The sequence below is a fragment of the Dendrobates tinctorius genome, unplaced genomic scaffold (assembly GCF_039654945.1).
Source record: "Dendrobates tinctorius isolate UK_male_01 unplaced genomic scaffold, ASM3965494v1 ptg000086l, whole genome shotgun sequence".
Lineage (NCBI taxonomy): Eukaryota > Metazoa > Chordata > Amphibia > Anura > Dendrobatidae > Dendrobates > Dendrobates tinctorius.
The window spans coordinates 4,037,758-4,062,751 of NW_027361754.1; the positions used below are offsets into that span (position 1 = coordinate 4,037,758).

The 24,994-nt window shown below is 43.1% G+C and overlaps 1 protein-coding gene across 4 annotated transcripts in view; it reads right to left on the reverse strand.

Annotated features, from left to right (window-relative positions):
• FEZ1 (fasciculation and elongation protein zeta 1) overlaps positions 1–24,994 on the reverse strand; it is a 100,383-nt gene that overhangs the window by 27,168 nt on the left and 48,221 nt on the right. For all 4 annotated transcript variants that reach the window (XM_073584942.1, XM_073584941.1, XM_073584944.1 and 1 more), the window contains 3 exons: positions 21,436–21,535; positions 12,621–12,707; positions 4,528–4,693 (listed from right to left, as the gene is read on the reverse strand). In XM_073584942.1, coding sequence (XP_073441043.1) covers positions 4,528–4,693; positions 12,621–12,707; positions 21,436–21,535 — 353 coding nt within the window. The remainder of the gene's footprint in view (positions 1–4,527; positions 4,694–12,620; positions 12,708–21,435; positions 21,536–24,994) is intronic.

The following is a 24,994-nucleotide window of genomic DNA, read 5'->3' on the forward strand; positions in this document are numbered from 1 at the left end:
TGACATCAGTATTTATGACATGATGACATTCACATTTACCATACAGTTGTGCTCAAAAGTATACATACCCCGGCAGAATTTTTGCTTTCTTGGCCTTTTTCAGAAAATATGAATGATATCACCAAACCTTTTTCTCCACTCATGGTTAGTGGTTGGGTGAAGCCATTTATTGTCAAACTACTGTGTTTTCTCTTTTTAAATCATAATGACAACCCAAAACATTCAAATGACCCTGGTGATTTTGGCCTGATAACATGCACAGAAGTTGGCACAAATGGGTTTGAATGGCTACTAAAGGTAACATCCTCACCTGTGTCCTGTTTGCTCATAATCAGAGTGTATGCATAAAAGCAGAGTGAGTTTCTGGGATCCAGACAGACTCTCGCATGTTTCATCCAGCCCCTGACATTTCTGGATTGTGAGGATTGGGGAAAGCAAAAGAATTGTCAACGGATCTACGAGAAAAGGTAGTTGAACTGTATAAAACAGGAAAGGGATACAAAGAGATAGCCAAGGAATTGATAATGCCAGTCAGCAGTGTTCAAACTGTGATTAACAAATGGAAAATCAGGGGCTCTGTAAAAACAAAACCACAGTCAGGTAGACCAACAAAATTTCATCCACAACTGCCAGGAAAATTGTTCGGGGTGCAAAAAAACCCCACAAATAACATCAGCTGAAATACTGGACTCTCTGAAAACTAGTTTCAAGATGCACAATAACGAGGCACTTGAAGAAAAATGGGCTGCATGGTCGAGTTGCCAGAAGAAAACCATTACTGCGCAAATGCCACAGTTTCTCACCTACAATACGCAAAACAGCACAGAGACAAGCCTCAAAACTACTGGAACAAGGTAATTTGGAGTGATAAGACCAAAATGTACTTTTTGGCCAAAACCATAAACATTTCATTTGGAGAGAGGTCATCAAGGCTTATGATGAAAGGAACACCATTCCTACTGTAAAGCACGGAGGTGGATCGCTGATGTTTTGGGGATGTGTGAGCTACAAAGGCACAGGAAACTTGGTCAAAGTTGAAGGAAAGCAGCCCGTTGTCAGCAAATACTGGAGGCAAATTTGCAATCATCAGCACAGAAGCTGAGTATGGGACGTACTTTGACGTTCCAAGATGACAACGATCCAAAACACAAAGCCAACTATACCGGTCATTGGCTACAGCAGAACAAAGTGAAGGTACTGGAGTGGCCATCTCAGTCTCCTGACCTCAATATCATTGAGCCACTCTGGGGAGATCTCAAGTGCGCAGGTTATGCTAGACAGCCCAGGAATTTACAGGAACTGGAGGCTTTCTACCAAGAAGAGTGGGCAGCTTTACCATCTGAGAAAATAAAGAACCTCATCCACAACTACCACAAAAAACTTCAAGCTATCATTGATGTTAGAGGGGGCAATACACGGTATTAAGAAATGGGGTATGCAAACTTTTGATAAGGGTCATTTGGATGTTTTGGGTTGTCATTATGATTTAAAAAGAGAAAAGACAGTACTTTGACAATAAATGGCTTCATCCAACCACTAACCATGAGTGGAGAAAAAGTTTTGGTATTATCATTCATATTCTCTGAAAAAAGGCCAAGAAAGCAAAAATTCTGCCAGGGTATGTGAACTTTTGAGCACAACTGTATGAGAATTGGCATCAAAAGTCTCTTTTTTCCAGTACAGTTTTCAGCATGTTACTGTGCATGCTATCAATTCTCATCTCAAAGGCTATGTGGTTAATATGTATACACCGGTATATTTATATATACAGTGTGGAGAATAAGTATTTGTTACACTGCCTAAATGCTAGGTTCCTTTTTAAACTACCATGCAATGCCCGGCGTCCAGACTCTGACAGCGTCATTTCTGTCAGTGACTGCGCATGTCCAAGGCAGTGACTCATGGCGAGTTGCATCCCAAACCTCTTTCTGAGGTGGTAAGTTCTCATCGCTGTTTCCTCCCACTGGAATGCAGCAAAATACTTCCAGTTTCCGCCTAGGGAGCCTGGCATTTAGGCTTCATCATAGGAGGTGAGAGGATGCACGGACCTCCTTAGTAGACTACAGAATCCCCTGATGAATCCCTGAGCGGGAAGAAACACGTCGGGAGGTGGTCTCATGTCTCACTCCAATCTCCCTTGTGGCCCTTAAGAATGGACTGTTATATGAAGCAGTCACTGGTCTCTATGTCCTGATGGGCTGTAATACAAGGCTTTTTCTTCAGTTTGACATCTGCTGAATTGTGAGTGAAAGAGTTCCATTTATTCCATGTTAGCTAATTGTGCAAAAGTATATTCACCCTTAACATGATTGAAACTCTATGGGCCTACCTGCGCTTTTCACACTTTAATTATAACTACGGTAATTGTGCAATATTGAAAAACTTTATAGCCCCTCTGTTGTTTTTTTCTTACTTTTGTGGTGAATGAGAGCTACCTCATGATATATATTCCAATCACCTACTCTTTGTTCATGCCTATAATTGCTGCCTATGGGGAGTTATTTTCTCCTCTTTTCGGCGTTGAAGGTATTTAAGTCACACAACCCTGTAAATTGGGGATCAGTTGTATGTTTTGTGTGTCTATGATTAAGTTTTAAACTATATCAGTAAAGGTTATATTTTATGAATTTCTTTACAAAAATCCCCTCTTTGCTATAGTTACTGATTATTTTGGGGTTCCGGCTAGCTATTCCAATTGTTTTGGTCTTTTTTGTTAAAGGACCATTTGCTGTATTATTGCTATTACAGAGGTCAGACGTTTCCTGTGGTTCTTGACTAGATTTGCACACATTGTAGCAGGAATTTTGTCCCCCTCCCCCATACAGATCTTATCCAGATCTTTCAGGTTTCGGGCCTGTCGCTGGGCAACATTGAGTTTCAGCTCCCTCCCAAGATTTTCTATTGGGTTCAGGTCTGGAGACTGGCTAGACCACTCCAGGTTCGTGAAATGCTTCTTAAGGAGCCACTCCTTAGCTGCCTTGGCTGTGTGTTTTGGGTCACTGTCATGCTGGAAGACCCAGCCACGACCCATCTTCAAGGCTCTTAATGAGAGGAGGTTGTTGGCCAAAATCTCCTGATACATAACCACATCCATCCTTCCTTCAAAACGGTGAAGTCGTCCTGTCCTCTTCGCTTAAAAGTATCCCCAAAGTAGGATGTTTCCCCTACCATGCTTCATGGTTGGGACAGTGTTCTTGGGGTTGTAGTCATCCCCCTCCTTCCTCCAAACACGGCAAGTGGAGTTGATACCAAAAAGTTCTATTTTGGTCTCATCTGACCACATGACCTTCTCCCATGCTTCCTCTGGATCATCCAGATGGTCATTGGTGAACTTCAGATGGGCCTGGACATGTGATGGTGTGAGCAGAGGGACCTTGCGTGCCCTGCAGGATTCTAATCCATGATGGTATGGTGTGGTCCCAGTTTTCTTTAGGTCATCAAACAGGTCCTACTGTGTAAGTCTGGGCTGATTCCTGATCTTTCTCAGAATCATCCTTACCCCACGAGGGGAGATCTTGCATGGAGCCCCAGAGCCATCTTGTGTTTTTTCCATTTTTTAATAACTGTATCAACGCCTGCTCACCAAGTTGCTTGCCTATTGTCATGTAGCCCACCCCAGCCTTATGAAGGGTTAAAATGTTGTCCCTGGGGTCCTTTGACAGCTCTTTGGTCTTGGCTATGGTGGAGAGGTTGGAGTGTGATTCAGTGTGTGGACAGGTGTCTTTTATACAGGTAATGAGTTCAAACAGGTGCAATTAATACAGGTAATGAGTGCAGAGTAGGAGGCTTCTAAAGAAAAACTAACAGGTCTGTGAGAGCCAGAATTCTTGCTGGTTGGGGGTTGCAATTAAATACAGTGTAATTATGTAAAGATCATGCAATGTGATTTTCTGGTTTTTATTTTTAGATTCTTTCTCTCACATGTGAAGTGTACCTACGATAAAAATTGCAGACCTCTCCATTCTTTGTAGGGGGAAAATTTGCAAAATAGGCAGTGTACCAAATACTTATTTTCCCCACTCTCATATATTATTAATTTGTTAAAAATGTTTGACAAGACCCCAATATATCTGTTAATGACATAAAATAAGGCACCAAATAATCTTTCATATCGAGGTAAGGTGGCGATTGGTTTGGGGCTTTTGTGTTCACGTCTTTCTGTCTTTTTGCAGAATATTAGTAATCGTAGTTACAATGTGCTACAGTGTGTTCCACTAGCGGGCCACCAAGGGGAGCTGTGAATGACATTACCTGTTTGTAGAGTGGTAGTATAGAATATAATAGGGATGCATATAAGGATGGGCTCCGTCTACACGCCGCAAACATGTCACTACAGCTGGGGCCACATCGCTGTGATTTGCATTAAGTGCTCAGTTTCCATCTGTCAATTATCCAATGTGCTAAATGGTAAACCGTGATCATAACAATGGTCCTTTCCTGTTAGTTTGAGTAGTGAGAAAGATAAAAAATACAATGCAAGTGTGGGGTGAGGTAGAGATATTGAGGTGCGTGGAGCTGAGTCCTTACTCTCTGTGCTCCAGTTATTGTTGAAGCTGTGGCTCAGGGCCTGCATCTCCTGGAGGAGAATGGTGTCAGAGCGAGAAGAAATCTCTTCAAGGTCGTTCTCATCTTCGTCCAGTTCTTCCTCGGGATCCGGGGTATTTTGCATCATCTCCTCAATCTCTTCAATCACCTGCAGAGGAAATAGGCATTAATTATATACTGGGATATTGGTCTTCACACTGCAACATCTCTTATAATAACATCTGCACAAAAAAATCCCTTTACATTGATATAAAGTCTCCTGATCAGAGGAAAGCATTGACACCACAGCTGCATGCACTAAACCTCTGGCCTCGGGCTCTCTTCACTCCTGTTTATTGTTCAGGGGGCCGAGAGAGCGAGGAGGCCCAAGGGGCTGGCTGAGGGTAAAAACTGGGCCAGCAAGAGTTAAAAATAAATCTCGAGCCATCCGCAATTAAGAGTTGACGTAACAAATAGACACCACATCTGTCTCCACTGGAACAGATGAAAGGGAGGAGTGATAATATCGTGGGAATTACTAAAAATGGTATCAATATATGCGGACCTGATCCCAGGTTGTATGGCTGTTCTAGATCCACGGGAGATTTCACTACAGAAATATGTAAAAAATGGAAAGTTTGCGGTCTGTATCCGCGCAGCCAGATGAGTAAGGAACATTAAATGCCGGACATAATGTAAAATAAGGTTTTTTCTATTTTTCTACATGTTTCAAAGTGTAGCCCACTTCTTCATGAAACAAAAACCATCTTCAGGTTTTTATTTCCTGAAGAAGAAAAACAACACATCGTAACTTCAAATCAATCACTTCTGTGAAATCAACCTGTCCAGTTATGAAGCAACATCGAGATTGTGAATCAATTTCTCCTGCTGTTGTGCAAATGGAACAGACAACAGGTAGAAATGATCGGCAATTAGCAAGACAACCCCCTTAAAGGAGTGGTTCTGCAGGGGGTAACCACAGACCATTTCTCTGTTCTTATCCTTTTAGGCTGTTTTGGTCACTTTTGCATTTTGTCATCGCTCTCACCCCTAGAGGTACTGTACAGTAGCATGAGGCGGTGTCTACATCCTACAGAAGTTACTTAGGTAGTGTAGCTCATCCAGGGTGGCACATCAATGCGAGCTGTGGCAAGAAGGGTAGCAATGTCTGTCAGCACAGTGTCCAGAGAATGGAGCAGGTACCAGGAGACGTGGACGAGGCCTAGGAGGGCAACAACCCAGCCATAGTGCCAGAGTCCTGCAAAATGACCTCCAGCAGGCTACTATCATCCATGTGTCTGCTCAAACTGTCAGAAACAGACTCCATGAGGGTCCGACGTCCTTCACGGATAAGAGCAGGTTCACACTGAGCACATGTGACAGACGTGACAGAGTCTGGAGACGCCGTGGAGAACCTTTTGCTACCTGCAACATCCTCCAGCACGACCGTTTTGGCACTGGATCAGTAATGGTCAGAAGAGGCATTTCTTCTTTCTTCCATGTGCTAGCCAGAGGTACCATGACTGCCATTAGGTACCGGGATGACCGTCAGACCCAGTGTGAGACCATAAGTAGGTGCAGTGGGCTCTGGGTTCCTTCTGATGCATGGCAATGCTAGGCCTCATGTGGCTGAAGTGTGTCAGCATTTCCTGCATGATGAAGGCATTGATGTTATGGACTGGTCTGCCTGGTCCCCAGACCTGAATCCAATCAAGCACATCTGGGACATCATGTCTCGCTCCAATCCACCAAAGCCACGTTGCACCACAGACTGTCCAGGGGTTGACTGATGCTTTAATCCAGATCTTGTAGATCATCTCTCAGGAGAAATTCTGCCGCCTCATCAGGACCATGCACAGTCATTGTAGGGAGGTCATACAGGCACTTGGCGGCCACACACACTATTGAGCATCATTTCCTTGTCTTGAGGCATTTCCACTGAAGTTGGATCAGCCTGTAATTTGATTTTCCACTTTGATTTTGAGTATCATTCCAAATCCAGACTTCCATGAGATATTAATTTTGATTTACATTGATCATTTTTGTTTTATTATTCTCATCGCATTCCACTATGTAATGAATAAAGATTTGCAACTGGAATGTTTCATTTAGTGGTATCTAGGAGGTGGGATTTTAGTGTTCAGATTATGTTTTTGAGCAATATACATTGATCTAATGAACTCAAGGGTCTTGGTTCTGATTTGGAGAAAAATGTATAAGCCCTCGGCCACGTTACAGGTCTCTAACCTGTTAGGTACGGCGCCATGTGGTGAGACGCCACGACACTTGGCCAGCGGGGGGGGGAAACACACAATGCAGTATTAGATTTGCCATATTCATATAAACCAGTGTATACAGCACAATAGAAGTCAGATCTCAAAAGGAACCTGTCAGCACGGTTTACAAGTGAATGTGGTGGTATGGCTGTGCAGGTGATGTATAATCCCTTTTTTGTAGAGATGTGATGTACCAATCATGAGAAATCCACCATAAAAGCCATATGCAAATCAGCCTGGATGTGCACTAGGGGAGTTTCAGTTCACTTGCAAAACGCCGTCCTAGGGCATGAAACGCCTCCAATGTACTTCCAGCCTGATTTGCATATGGCTTCTTTGGAGACACAGGGGTCAGAGAGTGATCTCGTCTAATGGCCTTAAGAAAGACTACATGGATCAGGGACATCCAACTGAATGCCCACACTCCTTCCCCGTGGGCAGATTACTACTCAGAGTGAGGCTAAAACAATGTGTCAATAAGTCAATAATTTATTGAACCACCAACAGACAATAACATATAGAACAGTCCCAGCAATATCGTGAAACTTAGAGTCTCGCCCTTCCGCTGGCTGGATTAGAGCAGCTGTAACTTTGGGGCTTTCAGGGCTGACTACCCCCACCATTGGAACTCCAGTTTTGGCGGGCGCCCACAGAGAATAGGTAGCGACAAGTTTAGGAAGCGGACATTCATTTGAGGTATGTGGCCAGGTGACCTGATTGTACTTATCTGACTTCTCCAAACGTCTCTGTGGGGCCAGGTGACTAGAATGTCCCAACCTGAATTCTATGAACATCTTTGTGGGGCCAGGTGACCAAAGGGTCCCAACTTGGCTTCTCCGATCTGTATTCCTCCAGCTAGGGTCGTGGTCCCTTAAGCTGACATCCTGTAGGATGTCAAATCTGTATTTCCCTTGAAGGAGCCATGATGCCTTGGCTATTGTTCTGTAGAGTCTCCTTGCAGAAGGATAGAGATCATTTTTATACCCACAGCTGTCCTCCAGGCCATCATCCACAGTTCAAAAGGGAAGGTGGGATGAAGTTAATTTTTGTTGTTTGAGTATTTAATCAATCTGCATAATTTATCCTTCACTATTTTGCAGGTCAACAAGCTACATGAACTGATACAATGGGTAATCAACATAACAGCAAACATTGATTGTTCAATGAACCTGAGTCCCTAACCTCCATAGAGAGCAACACAATAAACTGTAGGGGCTGATATAATAGGTAAACAGCAGCCATTCAACAATTCACAACCATCAAATCAAGAGTCAACTGTTATGAATGGGAAACCGAGGAGGGAAAACAAGAAAACAAGCTAAGTCTCAGAAAACCAGAGAAGTTGGTAACTATGCAGATTGCAGATCCCTGATCTTAACCGCACAACTAGCAGCAGTCGTGGAGCGTTCCTACGTTGGTCCTAGATGCCTCGTCACAACCGGAGAACTACATAAGCCTAAAGCAGGAAAAGAGGAAAACTAACTGCCCCAGAGCAGACCCCAAAAGAAAGACAGCCCCCTACATGTATTGACGGTGAAGCAAGATGAAAATTCCCTCAAAGGCAGGAAAATAGGCTGAGCAAACGATAGGGCCCGGCTAACTTAAAAGGACAGAAAAGGAAAGACTCTGTCTGCAATCTGCCAAAAACAACCTACAAAAATATTGTCCAACACTTCTGATAGCAAAATTAACCCTGAAGTCACTAGACTTCTAAACCTATATCAGCACTCTGAAATATTCTGAGACAGAGCAAAAAAAGAGGCCAATCTAAAAAGGGAGAAAAAGCAGACTGGCAAATACTGATTAATAGGAGTGGAATTTCAGCATAGCCCCAGCAGGGGCAGGCTGATTACACAACAAACTGAATTGACCAACAAGCGCAAGTGTGAACATTAGCAAAAAACAAACTTAACTTGAGAAGACTGGAAGAGAGCTGAAGTCCAGGACCCGAGAAGCAGACTGAATCACCAGCACCCGGATAGGGCGTCGGCTGTCTTATATCCAGTCTGATACTCCAGAAATCCAATTGTTATCTTCCTCATCAGGTGGCAGATCACTACCACTTAAACCAACCGCACTACCTCCTGTCACCACCAGAGGGAGAACGGAAGGGGAACTCTCAACTGGTGGAGCAGAAATTGAGTTCATGACAGTCAACGTTCAGACTCATATGAACAATAGTTTATGTCTATTGGCCTACTGAAAATATACATATGACATAATTAAGATGATTAAAATGCTGTGTCGTCATATTCCTACCCCATCTTAATTATCCAGCCATGATAGGATTACAATCATCCTTCTCCTGGTCCTCAGTTGACCTGGGTAACTTCTCACGAAATCAATAAGAACCGACTCGTATCCATTGCGTTCACACTTGGCGTCCTCCGCATCCAGTGGTTCCTGAATTCCTGAATCAAATCCTATCGAGTGTCAGTGGTCCTGTACCGAGCTGTCGAAGCTAGCACAACTCCTGTAGGAGCAGTTTCTTGTTGAGGCTGTATATCCACTCTGGTCCTCTTCTCAAGGCCCAGCTGGTGGGGTTGGGCATGGTGGCATTACTAAACCTACTATGTATGTCTCACCTATGCTCTGCTGGGTCTGTCTATATGCCTCCCTGGTTGTGGAGCTCTTGGGTGGTTTCCAAGAATACCAGTTCCTGCAGTTCCCCCCGAAACAGCCAGGCTGAGTAGAATCCCACTGATGCAACCAAGTGTGGAGATATGGGGGTCAGTGGGTGCTCTCACCCGCTGGCGCGGCTGTCTTAAAAAAGACCGCATAAACCAAGGCTTATCCCACTGAACGTCCATACTCCTTTTCCGTGAGCAGAATACTACTCAGACAACACAGGGTGAGGGTAAAACAGTGTGGCAATAATTTATTGAACCACCAACAGCCGTTAACATATAGAACAGTGCCAGCAAATACCCAAGATCGTACAAATTACAGAGTCTTACCCTTCTGCTAGCTTACCGGGATTAGAGCAGCTACGACTTCAGGGCTTTCAGGGCCGACAATCCCCACCAGTGACACCCTGCTTTTGGCAGGTACTCACAGAGGAGGCAACAGCAAGCTTAGGAAGCTGATCGTCTATTGAGGTACTTAGCCAGGTGACCTAATTGTCCCAACCTGGCTTCTCCGACCGTTTCCATGGGTTCATTGATGGTCAATGGAGCAGATCTGTATCTATGAAGTCTGCCAGTGCCGTAAGCTGAAAGACAGCCCCACACAATGATGTTCCCACCTCCACACTTCACTACTAGCATGGTGTTTTTGGGGTGATATGCAGTGCTTTTTAGCCTCCTAACATGATGTGCAATACTGCATCCAAAGAGTTAAGTTTTTGTCTCATCTGACTAGACTATATTCTGCCAGTATTTCACAGGCTTGTCCTAAATGATGTTGAGCTATCTGTAAATGTTTTTTGTTCAGCAATGGAGTCTTGCATGGTGAACATGCATACAGGCCAAGGAGGATGCGTGGTGAGCGTGCATACAGGCCACAGAGCTTGCGTGCATTACTTATAGTTTTCTTGGAAACAATTGTTCCTGCTGATCCCAGAGGTTTCTGTAGCTCTCCACAGATGGTCCTTGGCTCTTGGGCAACTCTTCTGATATTATCACTCCAGTGTCAGTAATCCTGCGGGAACACTTGGCTGTGGCTGGTTTACGGTGAAATGAGGCTCCCCCTTCGTGACCTGGCCAATTTTTAAAATTCTGACCAGTGTCACTTTATGTGGTCATAACTCTGGAATGCTTCAACAAATCCCAGTGATTTTGAGATTGTTTTTTTGTGGCATATTATAATTTATGATAGTGGTAAATTTAGATTGATATATTTTGTGTTTATTTATAAAAAATATCAAAATATCAGAAACTTGACAAAAATGTAAAAAAAATTGCAATTTTCAAACTTTGAATGATTATCCCTTTAATCCAGATAGTCATACCACAGAAAAACATAAATAAATAACATTTCACGCATTCTTGCTTTACATCAGCACCATTTTTAAAACGCTAATTTATTTTGGTAGCCTTTTAGGAGGTTTAAAAATGCAGCAGTAATTTTTCACTTTTTCATGGAAATTTACTAAATTTATTTTTTTGAGGGACCTATCCAAGTTTGAAGTGACTTTAGGGGTGCTATATATTGGAAAACCCCAAACATGAAACCATTTTAAAAACTGCACCCCCTGTCATATTGAAAACTGCTGTCAGGTAGTTTATTAACCCTTCAGGTGATTTTCAGGAATTAATGCAAAGTGGTATAGCCGGAATGAAAAAGTGTTTGTTTACCACCTAAATGTAACTAACTTCTGAACTGGCCGCTGTAGCTGGCAGACTCTAAGGCCGCTATTTGGCCATGAACTGCTATGGCAAACATCAGGACCACACAATCATGATCTCAGTGAGTCAATTAGATTAAAGTGCAAGCCCCCACAATCTATTAACCATTTATTTGATGTAGTCACTTTTGACAGCAGCAACTAAGGGGTTAAACAGATATGGATGGTGCCAACACCGATCATTTGTGATACAGCAAGTTGTCAGATATAGTGGACAGCCGACAGCTGCTGGATTGTCACCTGTATGGGGATGATATTCCCTTACATCTCAGGTCAGTAAATATACATATTGGCTGTCATGAAGGGGTTAAAAGGTTGAGATTTAAGGCCCCGTCTCACATAACGAGCTCGTTAGCGAAATCGCAGAAACGTCACCAATTTTATGATGCAACAGCGACCTCGCCACCGATCTCGCTACGTGTGACACATAGCAGCGACCGCCCCCCACTGGATATCGCTGATCATGCTCGAATGTCCTAGGCCATTTTTTGATCGTTGGCGTCCCGCTGGCCATCATGCATCGCTGTGTTTGACGCCGACGAGCGACCTCGTTGGCGATGCCGAACTCAGGGACGCAGGCATAAGTCGTCAGAATAGTTGATGTGTGACAAGGTCCCAACGACCGCCGAGGAGATTATACGGATCGCCGTATCGTTGCTGCGTCGTTGAGAAGATCTGCCTGTTTGACAGCTTACTAGCGACCATGTAGCGACGTACCAGCGATCCTTACCAGGTCGTATCGTTGTCGGAATCGCTGGAGCGTCGCTTAGTGTAACGGTACCCTTAGACTTGATACTTCCAATAGGTGGCGCTAGAGTTCTAGTCCTCTAGTTCTTTGAAGAGACAATTTGCATATACAAGTGCATCTCAATAAGTTAGAATATCATCAAAAAGTCGATTTATTTCAGTTCTTCAATACAAAAAGTGAAGCTCATATATTATATACAGTAGAGTCATTACAAACAGAGTGATTTATTTCAAGTAGGTATTTCTGGTAATGTTGATGATTATGGCTTACGCCAATAAAAACCCAAAAGTCATTATCTCAGTAAATTAGAATAATTAACAAAAAACACCTGCAAAGGCTTCCTAAGCGTTTAAAAAGGTCTGTTTCAGTAGGCTTCACAATCATGGGGAAGACTGCTGACTTGATAGATGTCCAGAAGGCAGTCACTGACACACTCCACAAGGAGGGTAAGGTACTAAAGGTCATTGCTAAAGAAACTGGCTCTTCACAGAGTGCTGTATCCAAGCATATTAATAGAAAGTTGAGTAGAAGGAAAAAAAAAGTGGTAGAAAAAGGTGCATATAATAAATTAACTTTTTGATGATATTCTAACTTATTGAGATGCACTTGTATACACAAACATATATATATATACATATTTATATTTTTTCCTCCAATGGTATGGCTCGTGAACGGCCCCTCAGTCGGACCCTTGTAACAGCGACCATGTATGTTGTGTTCCCTTTACCTGGTCAGCGGTCAGCAGGGGCTCCTCATTGATACCAGAATCGTTCTCACTCTTCTCATTCAGTTCCTCGTCCTCTTTCTCATGGAACTGAAATCAGAAGATAGGAAAGTTTTATACAATAAGTCGTTTCTGTGCAATAATTATAATTTATTCATAAACTTCTCTCTACGATTGCAGCAACATCAAAGGAGGGTCCCCAATATCTTATTTGCCATCAGCCTCTGAGCTCACATTCGAGCTTACCACACGGATGAATATTAGGTAAAACGTTAGAGTTACTTTGCTGACAATGCTAGGAACATCCTACATATTATCTAATCTTCCAAAACCAGAAGACACATTTCATACTTCTGGGGAGCAGATTATGTTTGGAGCTTTCATTATTAAAAAAAAAAAAAAAAAAAAAAAAGTTTTCCACTGAAATAACATAAATTGCTGATCTACACATATGCAAGCACTTATTATACGAATTCAGCGCAGGCGCAGTGAATCATTCGGCTGACCATGTACGGAGCATACCACATCTCCTGTGCAGGGGAGGAATCAAAAGACAATACTGACATACTTAGAGCATGGCTGAATGGATCACGACCTTCAATGCCATTGGCTGTCTCAATGATATGGAGAGAGCAGAGAGATCTGCCTTACAAATGTAACAGGATATTCAGCAAAGAACAAGAAATCAATAGAATATCCTAATCATCCTTCAGCCATAAGACCAGTGCCACACGATGAAAGTCTTCGTGTTCCAAAGCCGCCCAAAGTATGGACAATGGAGGACGACGAAGATGAACTAACGATGTGGAAAATGAAACTGATGCAGTCCCAGACTTTGAGCCTTCTACATCTAATCCACATCTGCAAAGAGGAGAAGAACCAGTGCATAGACGTCCAATGTAGTGAAAAAGTCACACAGCTTTTATTGAAAAACACAGGTTAAAATTGGCACAATGGCAGGCAAAGGGTGACACAAAAAGAAACAGAGCTAAAAGGTACACAGTATCTATAAGACCCTCATATCCAGAATTATGTATTATAGCTCCTGGTAAAGTGGGTGGAAATGGTTAAATCTGTTTACCTTATAACTAATTGTAATGATCTAATGGCCGCCCACAGCACATAATAAATAGCAGGCCAGTTTATAATACAATACAGGGTATAATCCCCAACAGGACTGATATACTCAAAGTGATCAAAATTGCTGAGACCAAAAAATATAGACACATACCAGGAGGGGAGGACACTGGACCCCAAGCTCTGAAAAACCCCGACGTACATTTCGGATTGATCTTCCTTCTTCAGGGAGTGTGTCAATGGGCCGCTGAGAGTGCTATATATTGGGGACAGTGAGACAAAGTGCCAATCAGGCGGGGAGACGCAGCCAAACCCCCCCAGACCTCCATAGCTGCCTAGGCTGGCGCTGGCAGTGCACGGGGCCCTGTGACGTTAGACGCCAGACCACAGGCAGACGGAGGCGGAGCGGGAGGCGCGTCAGCCCGCGCATGCGCAGATGAACAAAAGACAGCCGCGGCCATCTTGAAAAAGGGCAACTAATAGGGAAAACCGCCAGATGTATACAAAACAATATGTAGGGCACGGAATAGATAGAATACCCAATGTGGGGGAACAGAGAGGGACATGTATTAATATATAGTATCTAAGGATAAGTAATGAAGGAAGGAGAAATAATAATAAAACTCGCACAATAAAGATTAATGGCAAGCATACACAATTAAACACCATGCAAGAGTGTAAGTCCTCAATAGGCAAGGCGTATCTAAAAGAGCAATGGAGAAATAGTAACATAGATAAAAGTAGTAATAGTATAGACGAGAATATTAATGTTTATTCATTGCATACACAGCGTCTCATGTTACAAGATGTGGATTAGATGAATACTGGCAACTCCAATACAGATGACGCTTGACCAGAGTAAGCAATATATGAAAAAATCACAAATATATAACTAAGTACATCCATATATATATAAATCCTTCACCCAAGTTGGGCACATATACAAATATCCCTAATATAGATGACGCTAGGCCTTAATAAAAAATATGTTACAAAATCCCAATTACATACATAGATAGACATATATATAAACAATTCTTCATTGGAGCTTTCCCCCAGAGGAACAAAAGACCTCCGGCACCACAATTCTCTCGATGGATTAAGAATCAAGACCACCAATCTTCATCTTTCTTGAAAAAAAGTCCATCAGGTCCAATCAGAAAAACCAAACAGCCGCAACTCAGCCATGGAAAAAGTGCCAGACATAACTAAAATAAAAACAAAAATTAAATCTAATCCACATCTGTTCAGTCAAGCTGATCTGAGTGAGTTGGTCAGAGATTTGAAATTGTCATAGAGGCAGGCAGAATTATTTGGATCAAGGCTACAAGAACGGAATCTCTTATTACCAGGAACAAGAGTTTCTGCTTTTCGCAGTCGTCAAGAATACCTTAATCAATTTTTCAACCATGTCGAAAGTTTAACCAACAATGTCTTGGCGTTGTTTGGTGCTCTTGGATGCGAACATGACCCGAAGGAATGGCGACTGTTCATTGACTCATCAGTTTTAAGTCTGAAGGCTGTTTTACTACACAACGAAAATATCTATACTTTTATAACTATTGGACATGACCCACATTAATTATAGAAATTATAACTGGAACATATGTGGTGATCTAAAAGTTGTTGCACTTCTTCTTGGACTGCAGCTTGGATAAACCAAATGTTGTTTTTTTGTGAGTGGGACAATTGTGCATGAGAAATGCACTATTTCAGAAAGGACTGGCCACTTCACAAAAACCTGGTTGCTGGACAGAAGAATGTTAAACATAATCCTTTCGTTGATCCAGCAAAGATATTTCTCCCTCCTTTGCATATTAAACTTTGGCTTATGAAGAATTTTGTCAAAGCAATGAACAAAGAATTGGAAGCCCTTTCTTACTTGCGACAGAAACTTCCAAGAATAAGTGATGCAAAGATTAAAGAAGGTATTTTTTATTGGCCCACAGATCAGAGATATAATGAATAACAGTAGCTTTGATGGTTATTTGCAAGGTGCTGAACAAGTGGCATGGAGAGCCTTTAAAGATGTGACCTTCAACTTCCTTGGCAACAGCAGGGCACCGAACTTTGAAAAACTCATGGACAACATGCTCACAGCATAACATTTGATGAAATGCAATATGTCACTAAAAATGCATTTTCTACATTCCCACTTGGACATTTTTCCAGCCACTCTTGGTGCCGTTAGCGATGAACACGGTGAAAGATTACACCAACACAGTGCGCTGATGGAGAAAAGGTACCAGGGAAAGTGGAGTACGTCAATTCTGGCTAACTATTGCTGGAATCTTATTCGAGAAGCATCTGACACAGATTATAAGCGAAAGTCGTCTGCAAAACACTTTTGAACAATTCCTTTTGCTACTGACATCGATGCACATGTATGTAGTGTCTCGGACGTCATAATGTAGACTATAAACTGTTGTTTCTTAACCCCTTACTGCCAGCTGACGGAATAGTACATCAGCTGGCAGTATCTCCCGCTTTGACGTGGGCTCCGGCGGTGAGCCCACCTCAAAGCTGCGACATGTCAGCTGTTTTTAACAGCTGACGTGCCTGCAATAGGCGTGAGTGGAATTGCGATCCGCCCGCGCGTATTAAGTAGTTAAATGCCTCTGTTGATGGCAGATTTCTATGAGCGCCACCCTGTGGTCGGCGCTCCTAGCAAGCCTGTAATTCTGCTGCATAGAGGTGATCTGAGCATCACCTCTATATAACAGAGGCGATCGCGCAATGGCAGCTTCTAACCTCTTATGGAGGCTATTGAAGCATGCCAAAAGTTAAAAAAAAGTGTTTAAAAATATAAAAAAATAAAAAAACATAAAAGTTCAAATCACCCCCCTTTCGCCCCAGAATAAAACAATAAAAAAAATCAAACCTACAAACATTTGGTATCGCCGTGTTCAGAATCGCCCGATCTATCAATAAAAAATAAGAATTAATCTGATTGCTAAACGGTGTAGCGATAAAAAAATCAAAACGCCAGAATTACTTTTTTTGGTAGCCGCAACATTGAATTAAAATGCAATAATGGGCAATCAAAAGAACATATCTGCACAAAAGTGGTGTCATTAAATCACGAAAAATGGAGACGCTACGGGTCTCGGAAAATTGCGCATTTTTTTTTTTTTTTTTTTTTTAAGCAAACTTTGGAATTTTTTTTCACCACTTAGATAAAAGACAAAATAGACATATTTTGTGTCTATGAACTCGTAATGACCTGGAGAATCATAGTGGCAGGTCAGTTTTAGCATTTAGTGAACCTGACAAAAAAAACAAGTGTGGAATTGCACTTTTTTGTAATTTCACTGCACTTGGAATTTTTTACAGTTTTCGAGTATACGACATGGTAAAACCAATGGTGTCGTTCAAAAGTACAACTCATCCTGCAAAAAATAAGCCCTCACGTGGCCATATTGATGGAAAAATAAAAAAGTTATGGCCCTGGAAAGAAGGGGAGCGAAAAACGAAAAATCGAAAAAGCCCCGGTCATGAAGGGGTTAAAAACCTTACGTGAAACAGACTTTTGGAGCACATATTCGTGTTCAGCATATCAAAATCTATAAGATACAATAAAATTTTCTCAGGGGAGAAGAACTTCCCTGAAATTTGTTCCGCAGTGTAATGAATGCAGAGGAGGCCAAGCTTGTGTCCTGGGCTCCATTCAACAAAAGGCCCTGCATTGCCCGATTTTCAGGGTCCAGTCCCCCATTCCCTGAATACTTGGGGGTCTCAGCAGTTTTCTCCCAAGAATCAGTACGTTATTTGCTAACCTATCAAAAAGGGGATAATTTTAGATTCTTGAAATAACCCTTTAACATAAAAACTATGTACAAAGCTGAAAAAATGTACCATAAAATTCCTTAAATCTGGCGTTAATGAGACCCAATAGAAGAACGTAAAATGTAAAATACTAACAATCTTTGCACATAAAGAGTCTCGGCCGCTCCCTCTGATTGGTCTTCTAGTCTGAAAAATCCACTTTACTTTGCAGTGCTGTCATAGAGATATCAAATAGAAATGTATATATAGAATTTCTGGAGTACTGATACCGCAATAAAGGAGTTTTCAGTTGTCACAGCCCAGCCTAAATTTCTGCCGCTGATGACACAGATCGCCAATGGAACCTCAAGTTTCTATACTTTAGTCAACACCTGGGAATTTCAGATGATCTAAGGTATGGTTTTGTAAAGGAAGCTTCCTTTCCTGAAATCCTCTGTGTTGCCTTTTTGTTCTCGATGTTCGGGGTCGTTATAGAAGCAGCTTCTTTATAATGTCTGCATGTTCTTTTAATAATAACTGAAAGTCCAATCCATCAACATTCGGCATGGATTAGAAGTTAGGATTTGTGGCGATTCGTGCACTTTTGAGATTTTCCTTCACCTCGTCCCACTGCTCGCCTCGCCGAGCTCTCAGTACTTTATCTTTGTGATTCTTTCATTCAGCGTCTCGTTTGCCAGTAAATGGCTTCTGTCTGCAAGGTCAGCGTGTAACAAACATCCGGCTCTTACACAACAAACTCCGCACATTACATCCCATTTGGAGTATTCCCTCAAGAACAGAACAAGGAGTCCGAGAGCCTGAGAGAGCAATCGAGTCCAGAGTGCCTCCGACAACGGACAGAACTCACAATGTGCACTATATAATTGCCGCTAGATCTGAGTAATGGACTCTTATCTGCTGGTCTCATTGATAATGTCCTCCCTCTCCATGCTATCCTTCCTTTATCCTTCTAATTCCTTTTGAATCCACTTTTGACTTTAACAAAATAAAGATGGCATCAATAACTGTCGTGGAATATATTTATAAAAAAAAAAATTGCAAATGCATCCTAAAAAGGCACCTTGTCGATGGTGGAATGGCTTTTATGCTATACTAGCTGAAGAGCTCGACGTTGCCTGAGCATAGAAACTAACTACAGTTAGTTATAATAAATTAAAATGGTTATATCTATATCTATATATATATATATATATAGCTGAGTGTAGAGCCCTTCCCACTCCCCACAGCCACATTCACTATAATATCCCACATCATCCCGTCAGTCAGAGCCACCGGACTACTACCCCTAATATCCCACATCATCCCGTCAAAGCCACCGGACTACTACCCCTAATATCCCACATCATCCCGTCAGCCAGAGCCACCGGACAACTAACACTAATATCCCACATCATCCCGTCACAGTCGCCGGACTACTACCACTAATATCCCACATCATCCCGTCAGAGACACCGGACTACTACCCTTAACATTCTACATCATTCTGTCAGCCAAAGCCACCGAACTACTACCCCTAATATCCCACATCACCCCATCAGCCACAGCCACTGGACTACTACTCCTAATATCCCACGTCATCCCGTCAGCCAGAGCCACCGGACTACTACCCCTAATATCCCACATCATCCCGTCAGCCTGGGGTCAGAACATGAGCGCTGAGTGGAACGGTGCTAACTTCAATACCGGGGATCCCTTTAAGTGAGTGGATTTGCCCTGACTTCCATACCAATGATCCCTTTTATAGAAGCCTGGGGTCAGTACCAAAGCGCTGAGTGGAATTGCCCTAACTTTTATACCGGGGTTCCCTTTAAGAGTGCCTGGGATCAGAACCAGAGCGCTGAGTGGATTTGCCATGACTTGCACACCAATGATCCCTTTAATAGAATCCTGGGGTCAGAATCAGAGCGCTGAGGAATTTGCCCTAACTTCCATACAGGAGATCCCTTTAAGAGAGCCTGGGATCAGTACCAGAGCATTTGAAGGCAAGTGCCCTGACTTCCACACCAGGGATCCCGTTAAGAGGGACTGGGGTCAAAACCAGAACGATGACTGGAATTGCCCTAACTTCCATGCAAAGGAACCCTTTAAGAGAGGCCTGGTGTCAGAATCAGAGCGCTGAGGGATTTGCCCTAACTTCCATACCGGAGATCCCTTTAAGAGAGGCCTGGGGTCAGTACCAAAGCACAGAGTGGATTTATCCTCACTTCCATACCAATGATCCCTTTAAGAGACCCTGGGGTCAGAACCACAGAGCTAAGTGGAACGGTCCTAACTTCCATACCAGGGATACCGGGGATCCCTTTAAGAGAGGCCTGGGGTCAGAACCAGAGCGCTTAGAGGAAGTGCCCTAACTTCCATACCAATGATCCCTTTAAGAGACCCTGGGGTCAGAACCACAGCGCTGAGTGGAATGGTCCTAACTTCCATACCAGGGATCCCTTTAAGAGAGGCCTGGGGTCAAAACCAAAGCGCTGGATGGATTTGCCCTGACTTCCATGCCAATGATCCCTTTAATAGAAGCCTGGGGTCAGAATCAGAGCGCTGAGGGATTTACCCTAACTTCCATACAGGAGATCTTTTTAAGAGGGAAGATGTGCCTATGGGAAGGAGGATGTGTGATGGGTATATGGGCAGGGAGGGGGTGATTAATTTCTGTCATGAGCTCGCTGCTCCTTTCTGGGGCAGACAATGGCTAGGAGCTTATGTTCCTGGGGATGCTAGATTTCTCCCACCCGGTCAGAGTCTGCAGAGGTGTTGTCGTGGAATGGGAAAACTGTTGCTCATAGCAACCAATCACAGCTCAGCTTGTTTTAAACAGCTCTGGTGAAATGAAAGATGCTTAGTGATTGGTTGCAAGGAAAACTGTTGCTCATAGCAACCAATCACAGCTCAGCGTCTTTTAAACAGCTCTGGTGAAATGAAAGATGCTTCGTGATTGGTTGGTGATACACACAAACATTCAATTTTATACATATAGATTTGATCAAATACAGTATTACTAAGAACTCTGAATTACTTAAATGCACTTTTGCTTTTTATTTAATTACAGCAGGTTTTTTCTCATTTTGTCTTTTATAGGTTTTGCATGCTTTATGGTCAATGTGAACATGCGTTTATGTGCTGTATGTATACCAACTCAAACTAAGCTCAAATTCTGTGTTTCAAATTCACTGAGAGTAGCTTCATGGTACTAAAAACCACTGGTTCCAATCAATAGAAATTTGCTCCAATGACATGGACATGCAGCAAAGTAAACAACATATGTATCTATCCCAAATATTCTGGACAGTGCCAGAAACATATATACAGTATGATCTTCCCCTAAAGCTGGCTTCACACTAGCATTTTTTAGCGCTGTGCTTCGTGCGCGTCCATGTGCATGCGTCCTGCGCCCCTATCTTTAACATGGGGGTGCATGGTCTAGCGTTTGCACGCGTTCGTATGCGTTTTCGTGCGCATGCGGTTTTTGTAGTGTGTGCCTAGGCGCGCCAGACGCAACCTGTTGCATTTTTGGTCCGTCCAACCTGTGTAAAAAAAATGCATGCGTACGCTTACGCATGGAATGCGCAAAAAAAATCACATTAAAGTCTATGGAAACGCAGGCGTGCGCATGGACATGCGCACGCCTGCGTTTAAAATCGCAAGCGTTTTAAGAGTTAACATGGCTAGAAACTGGTTAAAACGCATGCGCCTAAAAAAGCAAACGCATGATGCGTTTTTTTTGCATTAGTTTCTACTGCGCAAGAAAAGCGCAACGCTAAAAAACGCTAGTGTGAAACTAGCCTAACTTTGGCTTTTAACCACAGAAGTAAATTATTACTTCCTGTTCAGTTAACATCTCGGGACTTTTTTTATGCAATAAACAGATCAGAATTTCTGAATTATTAATTATTAGTGAGAAGGAATTTTATTCTACAAAACCTTTCATAGAAAATATCACTGGAGACCTCCGTACCTCGGTGTCTGACAGATTACCGTTCAGCAGCTCTTCGCTCTGTTCTCTCCATTTTTCACCATTTAATGGTATATAGTTGTCGGTGAGGGCATCCCAGACTCTGTGAATGGAAGAAACTGGTCAGTAATGAAGAATGGATGATCCATGCCCCGGGGACAATGATGTCAGTGCCCAGAAATCTTACAGAGAGGCCAGAACACAGCACAGAGCAGAAGGGCCTGCACACAAGCACACCACTGCTCCCCTTTATCTAACAATTTCCACCCTTATCATCTTAATAAATGTAAAAAAAAAAACGCTTTTTAATTTAGCAAACAAAATATAAATATACAAGTCACTAAAAAGTCAGTTTCACACATCCAAGTATAACAGCTCGAGCACAGAATGGCGTTCAGCCACTAAGGCTCCGAGCACACTGCATGCATACACTAAGGCTCCGAGCACACTGCGTTCAAACACTGGGGCTGTGAGCACACTGCATGCATACACTAGGGCAGGGTTCCCCAACTCCAGTCCTCAAGGCCCACAAACAGATCATGTTTTCAGGATTTCCTTAGTATTGCTCAGGTGATAATTGCTTCTCCTGTGCAATACAAAGGAAATCCTGAAAACATGACCTGTTGGTGGGCCTTGAGGACTGGAGTTGGGGAACCCTGCACTAGGGCTCCGAGCGCACTGCGTGCATACAGTTAGGTCCATATATATTTGGACAGAGACATTTTTTGTAATTTTGGTTCTAGACATTACCACAATGAATTTTAAACAAAACAATTCAGATGCAGTTGAAGTTCAGACTTCAGGTTTCATTTGAGGGTATCCACATTAAAATTGGATGAAGGGTTTAGGAGTTTCAGCTCCTTAACATGTGCCACCCTGTTTTAAAGGGACCAAAAGTAATTGGACAATTGACTCCAAGGCTATTTCATGGACAGGTGTGGGCAATCCCTTTATTATGTCATTCTCAATTAAGCAGATAAAAGGCCTGGAGGTGATTTGAGGTGTGTTGCTTGCATTTGGAAGGTTTTTGCTGTGAAGGAAACATGCGGTCAAAGGAGCTCTCCATGCAGGTGAAACAAGCCATCCTTAAGCTGCAAAAACAGAAAAAAAACATCAGAGAAATTGCTACAACATTAGGAGTGGCAAAATCTACAGTTTGGTACATCCTGAGAAAGAACGAAAGCACTGGTGAACTCATCAATGCAAAAAGATCTGGGCGCCCATGGAAGACAACAGTGGTGGATGAATAGTCTCCATGGTGAAGAGAAACCCCTTCACAACAGCCAACCAAGTGAACAACACTCTCCAGGAGGTAGGCGTATCAATATCCAAATCTACCATAAAGAGAAGACTGCATGAAAGTAAATACAGAGGGTTCACTGCACGGTGCAAGCCACTCATAAGCATCAAGAATAAAAAGGCTAGACTGGACTTTGCTAAAAAAACATCTAAAATAGAGCCCAGCACAGTTCTGGAAGAACATTCTTTGGACAGATGAAACCAAGATCAACCTCCACCAGAATGATGGAAAGAGAAAAGTATGGTGAAGGCGTGGTACAGGTCATGATCCAAAGCATACCACATCATATATAAAACACGGCGGAGGCAGTGTGATGGCTTGGGCATGCATGGCTGCCAGTGGCACTGGGTCACACACTGCTGCCACACACCACACGCCGTATTTAGATCTGTGGTCAAAGCTGGATTACTGAAGTCCCAGGCACAAATCTAGGTGCCGCTAGTCACCAGGGTCAAACAAAACTCAACATATGTCCTTTAGGATAAATTCATTCCACCATTTCTCAGAAACTTGCAGACAAAAATAAGGAAATTTTTCATAACGAGAAGAAGAGCAACGTGTGGTGCTCTGCCAGGTCAGGAGTCTGAGCGTGGACTTAGCACAGACATGGACAACCTGTGATTTTACAGCTGCTGCAAAAGATAGAAATCCCAGTACAACTTGTACACGGCACAGCATCTGGGCGGCCACCTGTTCCTTATGTCTATCGTATCCATCAATGTCTCATCACAACATTCATTTATTTGCAGGAGCTGCTTTAGAGAAAACTTACTAACACAATCAGATATTCTGCTTTGTTTTCTTGTCTATATGAAGCCACCAACAGCTTGCCTCTCCTGTCCAGACAATAGCCTTAGGCCGGAGTCACACTAAAGAGAAATACGGACGAGTGCTATGCGAGAAAAAAATCGCATAGCACTCGGACCATAGTTAATCTATGGGGCAGCTCCCATCATCCATTTTTTTCGATTGGATTGGGAGTTAAATAAATATGGAAAAATTGTGTGTTTATTTATTTCATTAAAAGTCTTTATGCTTAATGTGTGTGTGTTTTTAACCCTTTCAGACTAGAGGATTAATATTGGATAGGTGTCTTATTGACTCCTCTCCATTATTAATCAGGCTTAGTGTCATCTTACAATAGCAAGGTGACATTAACCCCTTATTACCCCATATGCCACACGCAACAGGGCAATGGGAAGAGAGAGGCTAAGTGCCAGAATTGGCGCATCTTACAGATACGCCTTTTCTGGAGTGGCTGGGGGTAGATTTTTATTTTTTTAGCCGAGGGGGCCCAAAAACAATGGTCTCGCTCTAGGCTATTAATATCTGCCCTCAGCCACTGGCTTGCCATCTCTGGCGGAGAAATTTGAGCCCACGCCATTCTGTAATGCTGTAGATAAGTCCCTGATGTACCCTTAAAGAGAAGAAAAACGAGTTATATTTTACTCACCCAGGAGCGGTCCGGGTCCGGTTTTGGTCTGATGGGTGTCGTGGTCTGGCGCCTCCCATCTTGTAGCGATGACGTCCTCTTCTTTGCTTCCCATCGCGGCTCTGCGCACTGCTCTGCCCTGTTGAGGGCAGACCAGAGCACTGCAGTGTGCAGGCATCGGACCAGGTCAGAGAGGTCCGGAGCCTGCGCACTGCAGTACTCTGCTCTGCCTTCAACAGGGCAGATAAAGTACGCCTGCGCCGGAGCCGCGACGGGAAGCAGAGAAGAGGCCGTCACCACTAGAAGATGGGAGGCGCCAGACCGGACCGCGACACCTATCGGACCAAAACAGGACCCAGGGTGAGTATAATATAACTCGTTTTTCTTCTCTTTCAGGTTACATTGGGGGCTTATCTACAGCATTACAGAATGCTGTAGATAAGCCCCTGATGGAGGTGCCGGCAGCTGATAGTCCAAAAAATAGGTGACAGACTACCTTAAAAGACCTGGACATCCGTGAAACTAGTGCATGGGCAACTGAGGATGCTATGGACACGTCTGGTAACTCGAGTAAAAAGATGACAATTATCCTGCGCCATCGTCCAGGTCGCCCTTAGTAGCAGGACAAGAGCAATGCTCATTTCTCTGCGGGCAATTTTCTGTGAACCTCTGCTGCTTACTAGGCCCCCCGAAGTTAGCAGAGACACAACGCACTTAGCATGCAGTGGAGGCACTCAGGATGCCTGGCAATAGATAGCCGCCACATACGTGAACACTACCCTGGTCTGGCTGCCACATAGAACTGGGCTGCATGCTAGACCAGGGTAGGT